Genomic DNA, 14,700 nt, shown 5'->3' with positions numbered 1-14,700 from the left:
GACCCTCTGACCCCTTTTATATCCGGAAGGTTGTTTGTATCCTCCTTAGTGAATACCGAACCAAAGTACTTGTTCAATTGATCCGCCATTTATTTGTTCCCCGTTATGACTTCCCCTGATTCTGACTGCAGATAACAGGAGGGAACAGCAGCAGACGGGGGGGGGGGGGGAGGGGCGGAGAAACCTCAACTGCGTGAGCTCACTGATCTTGAGGAGCGAGTGCTGCGGCTCATTGGCCCGCAGGTGGTGGGCGCTGTAGCCGGCGGAGACATCGACCCCGATGGGGGCAACAACAGTATTTTTACCCCCTCCTTTTCTAAATACCACTTCCCCATCAAACTAGAAGGCTTTATCACTCTCCACCTCCTGATACTGTCTGGGGAATTGGGAATAAGGAAATGACAGAGAAATTAAGCAAATACTTTGTGTATGTCTTCACAGAAGACACAAAAAACTCCCGGAAATAGTGGAGAGCCAAGGGTCTAGCGAGAATGAGGAACTGAAAGAAATTAGTATTAGTCATTTATGCTTTCAGATTATCAGCCAGCAGATGTGCAGCCTGAGTTCCCCCCCCCAGCAGTCAGGAGGGAGAGGAAGAAGAGGAGGAGCCAAGCTTTGCATCATTGCATCTCACCCCCGCAGGTACCAGCTCAGATACTGGCACTACGTGTTCGTTAGAAGTTAGGTTTGTAGACGGGTCTGCACAGGGTGATGCACCCGGGGCCGAGCGGGCTGCAGCAAGGCAAGGGGAAAGGGAACCTCGGGAGCCATCTCCCTGGAGGGCAAGTTCGCGCACGAGTTCTGCTGCACAGGACTCAGATTAGAACCTCGATGGGGAGGCGTTCACACAAACGGTGATGTCCATGCACTCTGACATGATGGGTGTAATGGCAAGGGTACCCGAGAGCCTCTCGACAGTCGTAAGGAGTGTGGAGGAATCCGCCTCCAGCATTGCACAGAGCTCTGCGCAAACTATGGAGCCCATTATTGGCAGTCTGCAGACAATGGTGGACTCCCCGACCTCATGTTGCGATGTGGCAGCTTCCACTGCAGCACAAGCGGAAGCAACTCAACGTCTTGAAGCTGTAATGCAAACAATGGTTGGCAGTATGGAAGCTCAGACTGTTCTCATGCAGTCTCAGCTTGATGCCACACGTACTCTGACTGTTGCCATCACCCCTGGGTCCACTACAGACTACCGGGAATCTCACGGTGTCGCAGCAGCCCACCAATCTGTGCTGCAGAAGATTGGTGGGGATGCTGTGGTGCTGCCCCAGGGGAATGGCACTGGGTCAGTGGAGCAGAAACCTGCTATCATCATTCCTGGATGACAGCATTCCTGATCCCACCACTGCCACTCTGCCATTGCACTTGTCGCTGGCCATCGCCCAGACTGCCGCCGCCCATCCTGAGGTGGTGCAGTCTACAGGCGGGCCTTCCAAGCCCAGAGCTGGTCAAGGACATCCTGCAAAGCCATCTGTAGTCTCTGACCCTGACACACAGCAGCCTTCCACCGGCTGTACTGCAGCCACAGGGGACACATTGCAGAGGAGCATTAGAATAATTAAAGCATAAAAGGAATAGAAGGAAATACACGAGATATTCTTAAATACATGATGATAATTAATTGTTATTACATAAATTTTCATTGGAATGTAACCTTGACTGTCACTGAGAGCACCATCCTCACCCTGGTCTGAGGTTCGAGGTCTGGTTGCAGGAGATGGTAGAGCTCTGTGACCAGGTCCTTGCAGAAGCGCAGCCTTCTAACACACTGTACCTCAGTAAAATTGATGTAGGAGAACTGCTGCCGGAATACCCAAGTAAGGTCTCCCGTTGCCAACCCTGTTTGGCCTTCTCCCTCTGGCCACATTTTGCTGCCTTTCTCCCCGTCTTGCTCCCTGCCTTTGCCTCCACCTAAGTAGCCTCCGACAGCAACGTCGGAGCAGGAGGTCGAGTGCCAACACAGCCCCCACGAAATGATATAAATGTTGTTGTTTCAAATCAGCTCTCAATGAAACAAAGAAATGGTTACGAGGCAGAACAATCCTTGAAATGAAAATCGCTCAAATCTGTCCAACAGCCACCCTTCTGCAGTGTTAGCAAGCTGCAAAGAGTAATAGCCAACAAAGAATTGTTTGAAAAGATGGCGCTTTAAATAGCGTTCCTCCAGCCGACTCCAACTTGACAGCTGAAGCTATCGTTGTCAGCGCCAGTTGATCATCATTATCATAGGCAGTCCCTCAAAGCGAGGGTGACTTGCTTCCACGCCAAAAAGGGATGAGTTCACAGGTGTTTCAATGAAGGAGCTAATATTCCAGATCCTGAACTACATCTTGAAGGGTGGAAGATGCCTGTGCGTGGATTTTTTTTACTCCAGCCACCACAGGGGCTTGACAGAGCTAGGTCTTGGTCCAGTGGCAGGGGTTATCCAAGACGACTGGAGACCAGCTCTGCTGCACGGACCGAGTGCGCACACATATCGCAGTGTGGACTGGCCCGTGCTGCCCCTGGGCCCTCGCCTCTTCTGGGCCCCAGTCACTTCCCGCTACAAATTCTTGCCGCTCCTTCGCCCCTCCTGCTGTGCCTTCCCGCACTGCAATCAGCGACCTGGCTTCGCAGCCGTCGCCCTCCTGCAGCAGCACACGCTGCTCCCTGCAGTGATACGCTGCCACACGCTTCTCCCTCCAATGGCCCCGGCCTGCTAATGGTCTTGCAGGCTGGGACCGTGCCGATTTCCAGGCCGGGCCGCCGCACGCTGCTCTCTCCAATGGCCCCGGCCTGCAGTGGGCTCAGCCGAATTTCTCTTCCGGGGCGGTAACGGCTTGCTGCGCACCGCAATGCAGCCGAGTGGGGCGCTACACCTGTATCTGGATGTGTGTATGTACATATCTGGCTGCATGCATGCAGGTTTATACACTTATCTGACTGCCTTTTCTGATGGGCGGTTGTATCCCAGTGTGTGTTTATATTCCTGTATCTGACTGGTATGCACATGAGTGGCTGCTCCTGTTAAGGTATATGCCTGTGTGGGTGTGTATCTATGTCTTCCAATGTACCTTTACTTATGTATCGGAATGTATTCCTTTATCTGGGTGGGTGTCATGTGCACACATACCTCATGTGGGTGGGTGCCTGTGTGTACACACTCAGCTGCGTACCTGTGTCTGGACAGACACTAAGAGAAGCTCAGAACATGTAAACACGAGTCAAATATTTCTGTGCGACAGATGATTATTTTGTTTAACAGAAATAAACAATTTAAGTGTTGATGACAGTAAGGCAACCATTCCCTCCTGCAGCTTGTATCTTATTATAAAACCTCGTTACATGGGACGCAGGGATTTCTGAACCATGCAGAATTCTGGGCATCAATTGCTAGCTTCTTCATATAGAATGCTTATAATACATCACCTTTGGTGAAAGGGTCCCCCGAATACTAATCACCACCTTCTTTTTCATATGATCCACAGCAACATAGAAAGGTGTTTCAAACACCTAGAAAAAGAGAGTGAATTAATTAAATTAATACAAAGTGAATTTCGAAAGAGCCGAGAGATTCTCCCAAGTGATCCACAGTTGAGTTAGGCAACAACTGGTTAACAGTTTGCATGCATCTTGGTTTTCAATTTCAATATTTCAGGGATTGGTTCATTCCACAATACAAAAATAAAGTGAGTCTGCATTAAACACAGGAGTGACGCTTCTTTAGATTAAAACTATTTTACCACCAGGGTCATTGCTCCTCTGAAATGTCCTTTCTTGTCCTTTCTAAGCTGCAAATACACCATCCTACATGGATTTCCACCTCCCTACATCTTCATTATGTTAAAATGAAGAATATTCATACAAGCTCCTGTCCTAATTCAGACTTTCAGCATAGCCCAGGAGCAGCACCCTTGCCTCTGGGCCATTAGTTCAGACCCGACTCCAAAGCCGTGAGCACAGAATCCAGGCTGACACTTCAGTGCAGTGCGGAGGGAGTGCAGCATTGTCAGAGTAGCTATCTTTTGGATGAGACATTAAACAGAGGCTCCATCTGCCTGTTGTTCAGGTGGATGTAAAAGATCCCATAGCACTATTTGAAGAGTAGCAGGGGGTTCTCCTGGTCAACATTTAATCGCTTAATCAACAGCTCCAAATTCAGATTGACTGGTTATTTATCTGATTGCTGTTTGTGGGACCATGCTGTGCTCAAATTGGCTGCCACATAACAACAGTGACTGCATTTCAGAAGAAATTCATAGGCTGGAAAGCCTTTTGGTATGCCCCGAATCATCAAAGGCATTCTATAAATGCAAGTACTTGGTTTCTTTCCTAATGGCCTCACAACTATGGAATCTCTCACCTCTAGGAATCATCTTTTCTCCCTAGATTAAAATCCTTGTTGTCAAATAATTAGTATTTCCCATTACACCTTACCTTCCCTTGTCAACTTTGCTGGTGTCCTGCACTATGGGCCTGTAACCGTAGTTCCTCAATAAGACAAACATTTAAATGTAATTCACTGAGATTGTATTGCACCCAATTCAACTCAGCCTATTCCGCCTAATTTTGGATGTAACCTGGGTGGGTAGGAAAAGAACATCAGGTATGGTGGTATTTTGCGGGCTCCCCACCAATCAATAGCACTTCTGGGGTTTTTTGCCTGAAGTGACGTTATGTATATAATACACCCAAATATAGGCGGGCATATTTAAAAAGCAAATGGTAGGATGATGTTATTCAATGGCCCAGAAATTGCGGTCGGAGACCTCCTGCAGGCAGACGCCTCCGACTGAAATTGTTTTTACTAAAGTACCTAGTGGTCCCGGAGGAACATAGACTTGCAGTCCGAGGCCTCCGTTTGCAGCCCAGCGTATGGGTCCACGCATCCCAGGAACGTAAGCGAAACCTGGGATCACGAGGGCCTGGACCACCAATGAACATGGAGTATTCTCATTGATAATAATGGTGAGTTACGTTTGTACAAGCTCCCATTACTATCAATGGGCTCAATTTTCCCCAGGAGATGCTCCGTATTTCTTTGGAGTAGACTGCTTTTTCTGGCCTAAAAATTCCCAGTTTCCCCAATCAATTTGCAACAGCGTAACTCACTTAGTTACTTTTTTTTTTAAAGATTTGGTTTTTTTTCCAAAGGGGTGGGGGGGGGGGGGGAGGCGTTACCAGCCACCTATGCCAGTTCTGGCCATTTCGGCAACTTTGGCCAGCTAATAGTTACTCCATTTCTACTTCGGCCAGAGTATGTGGCCACTTGAGAAAACCCTTGCGGTGAGTTAAAGAAATCAGTGCAGGTAAGGAAATCAGCGCAGTTGCCTGAGCAGCAGGAAAGATAAGAGAGAGGGGGAGAGAGAAATGGGGGAGGAAGAAAGAGGTGGGGATGGAAATGGGGTTTGGAGGAAGCTTTTGACCGGGAGGGAGGAGGTGACTCGGCCAGGGCTAGGGGAAGGAGAACTAACCAGCAGCCAGGAGAACTCAAGAGATCGCACCGGGAGGCCACTCGGCCAGGGCAGGAGAACTGACAGAACTCATCGGTAGGCAGGAGCACTAAGAGATTGCACCAGGGGGCCACGGCCAGGGCTAGGGGCGGGCAGGAGAACTGACAGGACTCAACCGGCAGGCAGGAGAACTCACAGGTTACCATGGCAGTCCGATCTTTTTTGCCGCGGATCAAGGCTCCACCCCCCTCGGGTTAGGACACTCCAAAATGAAGAGATACTAAGCGGAAACTTACACCATTTTTTTTTTGCGTACTTGGGCCACAAAAAAAAAATCGGGCGTAACTCTTCAAGTACGCCAAAAAAATGCTTTGGGGAAAACTGAGCCCAATGAGACTACCCCCAAAAGCACAGAAACACAAAACAAATTAAATAAAACATCTCTCATATTTAAAATTAATTGAAATTGAATTTAATTAAATGTTTTAGACAAAACATTTTTTTTGAGAATTTAAAAAAAATATGTTTTAATGGGGTAAAAATAAACTTACCTTAATGGACAGGGTTTTTAATATAAAAATTAGTGTTAAAATTGAATGTTTCTATCTTTTCTATGCTTTTACCAGGCATAAGAGTGTGAAGGACATTCGCTGGGCAGGAGTTGGGCAAATAGCGAAATGGGCGCGTGAATGTTCTTCTCTCAGGGATGCTTGCGATCTGTCAAAATAAATTGTGACAGTTTGCAAATGCCGGTTCTTGGCACATGTGCATAGTTTGCCGAGAACCGGCACTTGTGAGGCCTCTTCGGGCATGTGCACACATATCATACGCATCCGGAGAAGCCACAATTTAGGGCCAAATGTATTTTTTGGCACTTGCACCTTACCATTGCTGAGCAGCTTTCCTGGTGCCCAGTGTTTCTATATGCAATGGAGAGGAAGTTACATTTTAAATGTTGAACTGCACCAGGCAAAGGGGAAAACTTTTAAAAATTGAATTAAATAAAAGTTTCAATCGTCAGCCAGGACCTCTATCACGCTATACTACAGCAATTCTCCTCCTGAGGCAGATGAATTATTAATAATAACAACAATTTTTATTTATATAGTGCCTTTAACGTAGTAAAACATCACAAGGAGCTGCACAACAGTGTTGCAGACAAACAGATCAATTTGATAGAAGAAATTAAGGCAGATGATCAAAAGCTTGTTTAAAGAGGTAGGTTTTAACGAGCATCATAAAGGAGGAAAGAGAGGTAGAGAGGCAGAGAGGTTTAGTGAGGGAGTTCCAGAGCTTAGGGCCCAGCAGCTGAAGGCACGTTCGCCGATGGTTGAGCAGTTATAATAAGAGATGTAATTGGTATGGTGTAACTAGTTCTGGTGCGGGCGGCACTTCCGATCAAAATTTCTTTCCCCGAAAGTATCTAGTGATTCCGGAGGAACGTAGACTTACAGTCCGAGGCCTAGATGCGCAGCCCAAGCCTATGGGATCATGCATCCCAGGAATACAACCTGGGATCACGTGAGCCTGGACCACTAATCACAATGCAATATTCTCACTGATAATAATGGGAGCTCAGTTTGTACGAGCTACCGTTACTATCAATGAGAATATCCCCTAAAACATAGAAACACAATAATTAAATTTTTAAAACCTCACATTTAAAATTAATTGAAATTGAATTAATTAAATGCTTTAGAAAAATTTTTTTTTAATTTAAAAGGAAATATGTTTTAATAAGATTAAAAATAAACTGACCTTAATAGACAAGATTTTTTATATAAAAATGAGTGATAACATTTACTTTTTCTATGTTTTAAAACTCTTATGCTGGTAAAAGTAGGCCATATGCCTGCTTTGACCACGCGTAAGAGTTTGAAGGACATTTGCTGGGCAAAAGTTGGGCAAGGGTTGGGCAAACAGCCCAAATCTCTGCCCCGCGAATGTCTTTCTCCCGGGGATGCATGTACTTTGTCAAAAGACATTTTGACAGATTGCAAAAGCAGGTCCTCGGTGCATGCGCATTGCGGCCGAGAACCAACATTTGCGAGGCCTCTTCGGGTGCGTGCGCACATCGTACGGACCCGGAGAGGGCGCAGCCTTCGGGCCATCATATACATTGAAACCTGTCCATCTAAATCAATAGCATGAACTAGAAGAAAAACACTCAGGAAAAAAATACAATTTTCATCCATTTTATTGATATGAAAACTTGCTAGTGGGCGTGTATGGTTTGAAGAACAGTAAAACAGCAAACACAGAAGGAAAAGAATGAATTTACAACAAGACTATCGATTAACGTTGTTCTGGGAATGGTTGTTTCTGGCTAACGTATAATCTCAGGAGTACTGAGCAATTTATTAACCACTGAACCACGGATCTTTGTATCAAAACCTTTCGACTATGTCACAAATATGTAACACATAGCCAAGCCACTTATTCTGCTGTTTAAAGAAAGAAATCAAATGGAAGCCAAGGCTCTGTGATGGCTCTCTCACCTCCGAGTTAGAAGCTTGTGGGTTCAAGCTCCACTCCCGAGACCTGAGCACATAATCTAGGGTGGCATTTCAGTGCGGTACTGAGGGAGCAATGCAGTTCGCAGATGCCGTCTTTCGGATGAGACGTTAAACCGAGGCCTTGTCTGCTACCCTCTCAAATGGATATAAAAGATCCCACGGCACTATTCGAAGAGCAGAAATCTCCCTGGTGTCCAAGCAATATTAACAATTACTATTAAGCAACGTACCGCATCATGGCAAGAAGTATATACGATATCTACTGAACTAAAATTCTCATCCAGAAAATGACGTTTGATGGCAATGACATTGCAGTTGCAACAGTTGTCTTCCTCAACTGTCACACTTGGAGCATACCTGGGTCGAGGGAAGCAGAAACAGCAGCACCTAGAAAATGGAAGATAATTAGGTGCTTAAAATACTGAATTAGTCACATTATTCTTGTTTTTCAGTTCACAGAAGTCAGCTGGAATGCCATATCCAGGTTCCACACATGCTATTAAAGTGACAGAATAGACTGTTGATCAGCATCTGCGGAACGCATCAAAGCGCATAGCTGCTTGCTGTTGAGCAATGCCAATTACAATGGTGTGTACCTCAGAGCAGTTCTGCTCAAGACCCAGTGACACCCTACATTAACAGCAGTGTAACCAGCTAGCTGGTTCAGACCAGACTACTCAGCTTTACAGTGGCTCTCCCATAGTTTTGGAGAATTAAAAGCAGTCAATAAATGATTTCTGACTACCGCATTTCAAAAATAGGCTGCGCACTTTCATCAGCAGGCCTGTTTAGTGCATGCAACTAACTGATTTTGTGCATAAACACACATCATTTAAAATGCTCATCCATCTGGTTTTATATTAAACAAAAGTTGGCCAATCTAATTAACAATGTGTGTTTGACCACAATTCTGTTTATTCACACACCCTATACCGTCTGTGCAGATACCTCCAAACTCATCCCAAAAATCCAACCACAGCAATAAATATCAAATATATAGATATTGCCAATCACCTCAAACATTCATCTTCATATTACTTTGCTTTAAAGTTATTCTTCACATGTGCAATAAAATATTAATTTCAGTAATGCAATCTTTCGAGCACACTTTCAAAATCCAAAATCATATAACACTTCCCTACAGGGCTTAGTCTACAATTCAGATATCATTTTATTCTGACAGTGCTGTGGGGTGCCAGCAAAATGAATGTACTGATCAGCCATTCAGTAGGAGCATCTTAACTACGACCATCATTGCATTCTGTTTCTTTTCATATCTTTTATTGTATTATTCTTCTCAAGCTGTCAAAAGATTTGTAGAGAGATAGATGGTAAGGACAAACATGTATTAAAAGGATCAGAGGGTAATGGCAGCAGTTGGGGAGCACCATTGGAGTAACAGTGAAAGCATCTGTAGAGTGCGACGCACACAGACAGAGGAAAAGGGAACAGTAAGAGACAGAGAAAAGGGAGCAACAGGGAGACAGTAACAGAGGAAGGAAAACAGTAACAGTGAGAGAGAAAAACGCAAAGAGGAGAGTGCAGCAAACATGGGAGTACAATAACAGCAAAAGGTGTAAGAGAAAGTAGGACAGTAACAGTGAGAGTGGAACATAGAAAGTAAAGAGAGAAAAACAGACAGAAGGTCAGTAAGAGAGAAAGGGAAAAAGAGACAGAAATAAAAAAAGAGGGCAAGGGAGAGAGAAAACAGACCAGCATGGAGACAGTAATACAGGGGTAGTAAGAGAGAGTGAGTAAGGGCATTACTTGATACACACTAAGCTATACCAATCAAAAGGTCCCAGATTGAATTCGCTGCCTTTGAGAGATCAATTCTAGTTCTGATGAAGGATCATCGACCTGAAACGTTAACTCCGTTTCTCTTTCTACAGATGCTGCCTGACCTGCTGATTACTTCCAGTATTTTCTGTTTTTAATTTAGATTTCCAGCATCTGCGGTATTTTGATTTTGTATCTGAATTTTTGTTGTTGGGTGGAACTCCCTTTGTTTTTTTTTTTAAAAAGTACTTTTCTCTCCTTCTATTTATTATACAGCATTCATGAATAAAACGGTGAACAGCACAACTCTCTCTCAGGCCCCTGCCAATGCAATTCTGAAACTGATCACTGGAAGGTGCACCGGAGCTTCCTTGCGAAGAAATACTTGGCTGAGATTGGGAACTGAAGCCTCCATGGGCCACAGGGGCAAACCATCAGCCCATCACTCTGCAGTGTAACGCGTCAATACGCCATCGCATCACTGAGATGGGTTTCAGACTGTTACCCCTCCAGCTTATTCTTCTGCAGGCGCTAACTCATGTTGAGACACAGTTTCATGCCATCCCCAGTATCTCAGCCAAATGGACATTCTTCACCTGTGAGCCTGGAGTGTGTCAGTAGAACGTTTGGCAGGTTATAAAACAATTCTTAGCCTCATCCTATGTTGAGCATGTACTTTCCAACAGGAGACACTGGATAGTGATCAGGAGTGGGAACCCTTTCTGATTTTTCTCCTCCCTAGCCCAAAGGTACTGAAGCAATTATAGGAACTCCATTGTCACCCCTTTAAGTAAAAGGAATCTCCTTATCTGTTTCTCAAACAAACTTCCAAATATAGTGAATTTGAGATAAAGTTGTCCTGTGGATTCCTACCCACTGGGAAACAAGTGATGAACAAACACATGAATTTTATTTAGGACCCTTTTCAGAACATGTCAAGCCTTCTTTTTTGGTTTATATGTGGTCCAAAGCGTGACAACGACTGAACAAACACACACTCCGCTTCCATTTTTGTTAGCCAAAGAGCATTTATGCACACTATTTAAATAACTCATGGAACGGTATAACAGTGCAGAACCTGTAATCTGCAGTATTTTGAATTGTTTTTACAACATTTAAAAATAAATGCTACTCACGAGCATGAGCCGGCCAGTTTGCAGAGTCCACAGGCTGGGTTTTGCATCAAGTACAAGGGCCAGCCATAGGCAGCCAGTGCAAAGTGCATGTAGTAGCATACCTCCTTATACATGTTCATTTCTTGCTAAAAGAAACAAAACAAAATTACTTTCTCACAGACCTGAACAAAAAAAAAAAGGATTTTTTAAATAAAAGTAAATACAAAACTTTGAATGTGTTTTCTCGCTGGCAAGATTAATAAGCTCCTGTCTCATTGAGAGTTCACAACCTCCTCCGGTAACAGATCCAAGCACAGATTTTCACCTCATTAAATCTCTTCCCTACTCAGTAACATTAGGCAGATCCTAATCCGAGCATAAAACCCTTACCAATATTTTGTGTTTTCATTTTTCAGTGTATGGAATATGCTTATCAGCACTTCTCTCACACATCAACTATTCCTCGGAAGAGACCCACTCTCATTGTGTTAGGTGATGCAATTCTGATTTGGTTACACTAAGAGTGATGGAATGAGCTGGAGTACTAAATACAGTGGTGAAGTCATAGCCACTAGCTTTCATCATCATCATAGGCGGTCCCTCAGGTATGTGGAGGGGATAGAAAAGCTGGGATTGTTCTCCTTACAACAGAGAAGGTTAAGGGGAGATTTAATAGAGGTGCTGAAAAATACAAAGATTGATAAAGTGGTGTAAGGGGTATAGAAGAATTGTAAGGGGATAAAATACGGTCACTAAAGTGGAAGTAGACAGACAGATAGATGGTCACTAAAGTGGAAGTAGAGAGACAGATAGATGGTTACTAAAGTGGATACTGAAGGTAGTGAATTGATCTGACACACGGTCCAGATTGTAGGGCTTATCAGTATTAGGAGGTTCTGAGGAATCGGGAGATCCTCTACGTTACGGTAGGGAATGTAATATATCGTAAATTGACAGATCGTATGTAAAACTCGCTTATGTATGTATAGCACGCGTTTTCACTCGCTTACAATGGGTTTTAAGAAGGGGAAGCAGCAAGGCTTGCTACAGAGCAAAGCTTGATGGTTAATGGACCATCCGTTGTGTTAACCTTAATGCAGACGGATGGAAACTTACATTCAGTGCAGAACAACATCCACCAAGAACAGGAGGGAGTCCAACAGTCTAGAAACATATTGTAGCAGCATCTGAATCTCAGGAGAATGAGAACATTTTGATTGGAGTTCTTTTGGGAAAGGGATAAGAAAGCAGGTGTTTGGGAACAAGATAGCAAACCCTGGGAAGCAAGGTTAATTCTCACATCATGAGAAACTGAGGCAAAGTTGACAACACTGAACAACACACTCCGGAAGGGTGACATGTGATGGGAGATGGACAGATGTGGGGGGACTGCTCAGAGCCAGTCTGATAAGGGTCGACGAATCTATGTAACTTCTCTGATAGCGGCCAACTGGTGGTTTTGTAGGAGGCTCGCTCACCTCGAAAAATATATAACTGTCGATGTAAAACCTCTGTTCTTAGAAAGGTTCATTCGTGAATGCTTCCCTTGCATGCTTGAATAAAGATCGGTTGAACCGAGGTTTCGTCTGAGTGATTCCGCGGTTGCATTAACGGGCAACTGTCGATTTCTTATATCAGGGAATCCACCTTCAAGAAGAGAAGTCTTCTTTTTACCCCAAGTAGATAGGGAGAAACTTTTTCCAGTGGCAGGAGGATCAATAGCCAGAGGGCACAGATTTAAGATAATTGGCAAAAGAGCCAGTTGGGAGATGAGAAATCATTCTTCTATGTACGAATTATGATCTGGAATGCACTACCTGAAAGGGTGGTGGAACCAGATTCAATAGTAACTTTCAAAAGGGAATTAGATATATACTTGAACAGGAACATTTTGCGGGGCTACAGGGAAAAAAGCAGGGGAATGGGACTAACTGGACCTTTCAAAGAGATGCCACAGGCACAATGGACCAAATAACCTCATTCTGTGCTGTAGGATTCTATGATGACAAAAGTTTATAACCAAATAGATAGCTTTTGGTTCTTTGCTTTCTCTCCCAGCAGAGGGCACTGCTTCACTGCAATTACAATTCCAGTGTACTGCCTGGTCCATGATTTAGAGCATTCTCACTTTCAGGGGTATATTGATTCCACCATTTTCCCAATGCAACATAAGAATCCAATAAAAAAAACAAATTTGTTGACCCCCAAAATTTTATTAAAACAAAAAGGAACTCCTGAGGTAGAACCAAAATAAAGTTTCTCTTCATTACAGTGTCTTGCTTACAGAAGCAGGCACCTTCAACCCTTGCATAAAGGCAGAGCAACTGGGAATTTGTTGACTACAGCACATTTTATAACAGAGTATCCGTCTATAAAAAAAAAAGAGGATTGCCAGGGATCTATTAGAGCAGCAATAGTTCCACATCATTTTACTGCAATGTCATTTTCACAACAGGATGACAAGCCCTGTCAAACAGTATCAGGAAAATGTCGGAACAGAAATTTATGATCAAAGAATGAGACAGACCAACCCTCACACAGTCTAGGCTCACACATGAAGAACTGCCCTTGGTTGAGGTACAAGAAAGCTGCTGGTGCCTGTAACGCTGTACCCCAGCAAAGAGTGCGTAACCTTCAGGAGTGGAAAGGAGAAAAGTTGGGGGTGGGGTGTTGGTGAGGGGGTGAAAGTAAAATATCAAATTCTGTTATGTTCCAGCTGCAGCCCTTACCCAAATCATTGGCAGATAGTCGAAAGTCCAGAGTACATTTTTTTTAAAAAATCAGTTTTCTTTGGAACTTTCCTTTAATTCTCAGTAGCGAATGATTTTAAAATAATAATTTTAACTGAGTGTGTAAATCCCATAATTTCCATTACTAATATTGTAAAGTAGAACTCCTGAAATATTAGGTGGTTATAGAACATTTATTTTTTAGTAGGCAATTTCTGATACCCCAAGGGGGAGTCCAGAACAAGGGGGCATAACCATAAAATTAAAGCTAAGTCATTCAGGGGTGATGTCAGGAAGCACTTCTGAAGCTCTCTTCCCCAAAAAGGTGTTGAGGCTAGGTCAATTGAAAATTTCCAAACCGAGATGTATAGATTGTTGTTAGTTAAGGGTATTAAAGGATATGGAACCACGGCAGGGTAAGAGGGAGGAGAGGAAAGAACAAAAGGGAAAGCTTGTGACAGGGTGGAAAGCAGGAGTGATTAAATGACAAAAGGGATGATGGAGCAAGACAAAAAGGAGGTGGTAACGGGACAGCAGAATGAACCCTAACCGATTTTACACCATCCCTAGCCCAGGGACAATGAGGCCAATTTTAGCATTCCAACTACTGGGAATAGTTAACTCTATATAGAACAGGAATTCAATCTGGGATCTTCTTGCCTAGGCTGCTTATATACAATGACCTAATCATCATCATAGGCGGTCCCTCGAATCGAGGATGACTTGTTTCCACGCCAAAAGGGGATGAGTTCACAGGTGCTTCAATGAAGGATCTAATATTCCAGATCCCGAATTACATCTTGAAGGGTGGAAGATGCCTGTGCATGGATTTTTTTTTTAACATGTGGTGGCTGTTGCACACCAGCCACCACACAGGCTTGACAGAGCTAGGTCTTGGTCCAGTGGCAAGGATTAACCAGGACGACTGGAGACTTGCTCTGCTGCACGGACCTAGTGCGCACACATATCGCAGTGTGGGCTGGCACATGCTGCTCCTGGGCCCCGATCACATCCCTCTATGAACTCTCGCCGCTCCTTCGCCCCGACCTCGCCGCTCCTGCTGTGCCTGCCCGCACTGCAATCAACGACCTGGATTTGGGGGACGTCCAATCCAGTTGCTCTC

The 14,700-nt window shown here is 44.3% G+C and overlaps 1 protein-coding gene across 7 annotated transcripts in view; it reads right to left on the bottom strand.

Moving 5' to 3' along the window:
- The window catches only part of dagla (diacylglycerol lipase, alpha), a 519,984-nt gene that overhangs the window by 110,854 nt on the left and 394,430 nt on the right, over positions 1-14,700 (bottom strand). For all 7 annotated transcript variants that reach the window (XM_070899843.1, XM_070899842.1, XM_070899844.1 and 4 more), the window contains 3 exons: positions 10,870-10,994; positions 8,185-8,341; positions 3,415-3,498 (listed from right to left, as the gene is read on the bottom strand). In XM_070899843.1, coding sequence (XP_070755944.1) covers positions 3,415-3,498; positions 8,185-8,341; positions 10,870-10,994 — 366 coding nt within the window. The remainder of the gene's footprint in view (positions 1-3,414; positions 3,499-8,184; positions 8,342-10,869; positions 10,995-14,700) is intronic.

This window comes from Pristiophorus japonicus, chromosome 14 (assembly GCF_044704955.1).
Source record: "Pristiophorus japonicus isolate sPriJap1 chromosome 14, sPriJap1.hap1, whole genome shotgun sequence".
Classification (NCBI taxonomy): Eukaryota; Metazoa; Chordata; class Chondrichthyes; family Pristiophoridae; genus Pristiophorus; species Pristiophorus japonicus.
Note: the sequence above shows the minus strand (reverse complement) of the source record. Positions and strands in the feature narration are given on the sequence as shown.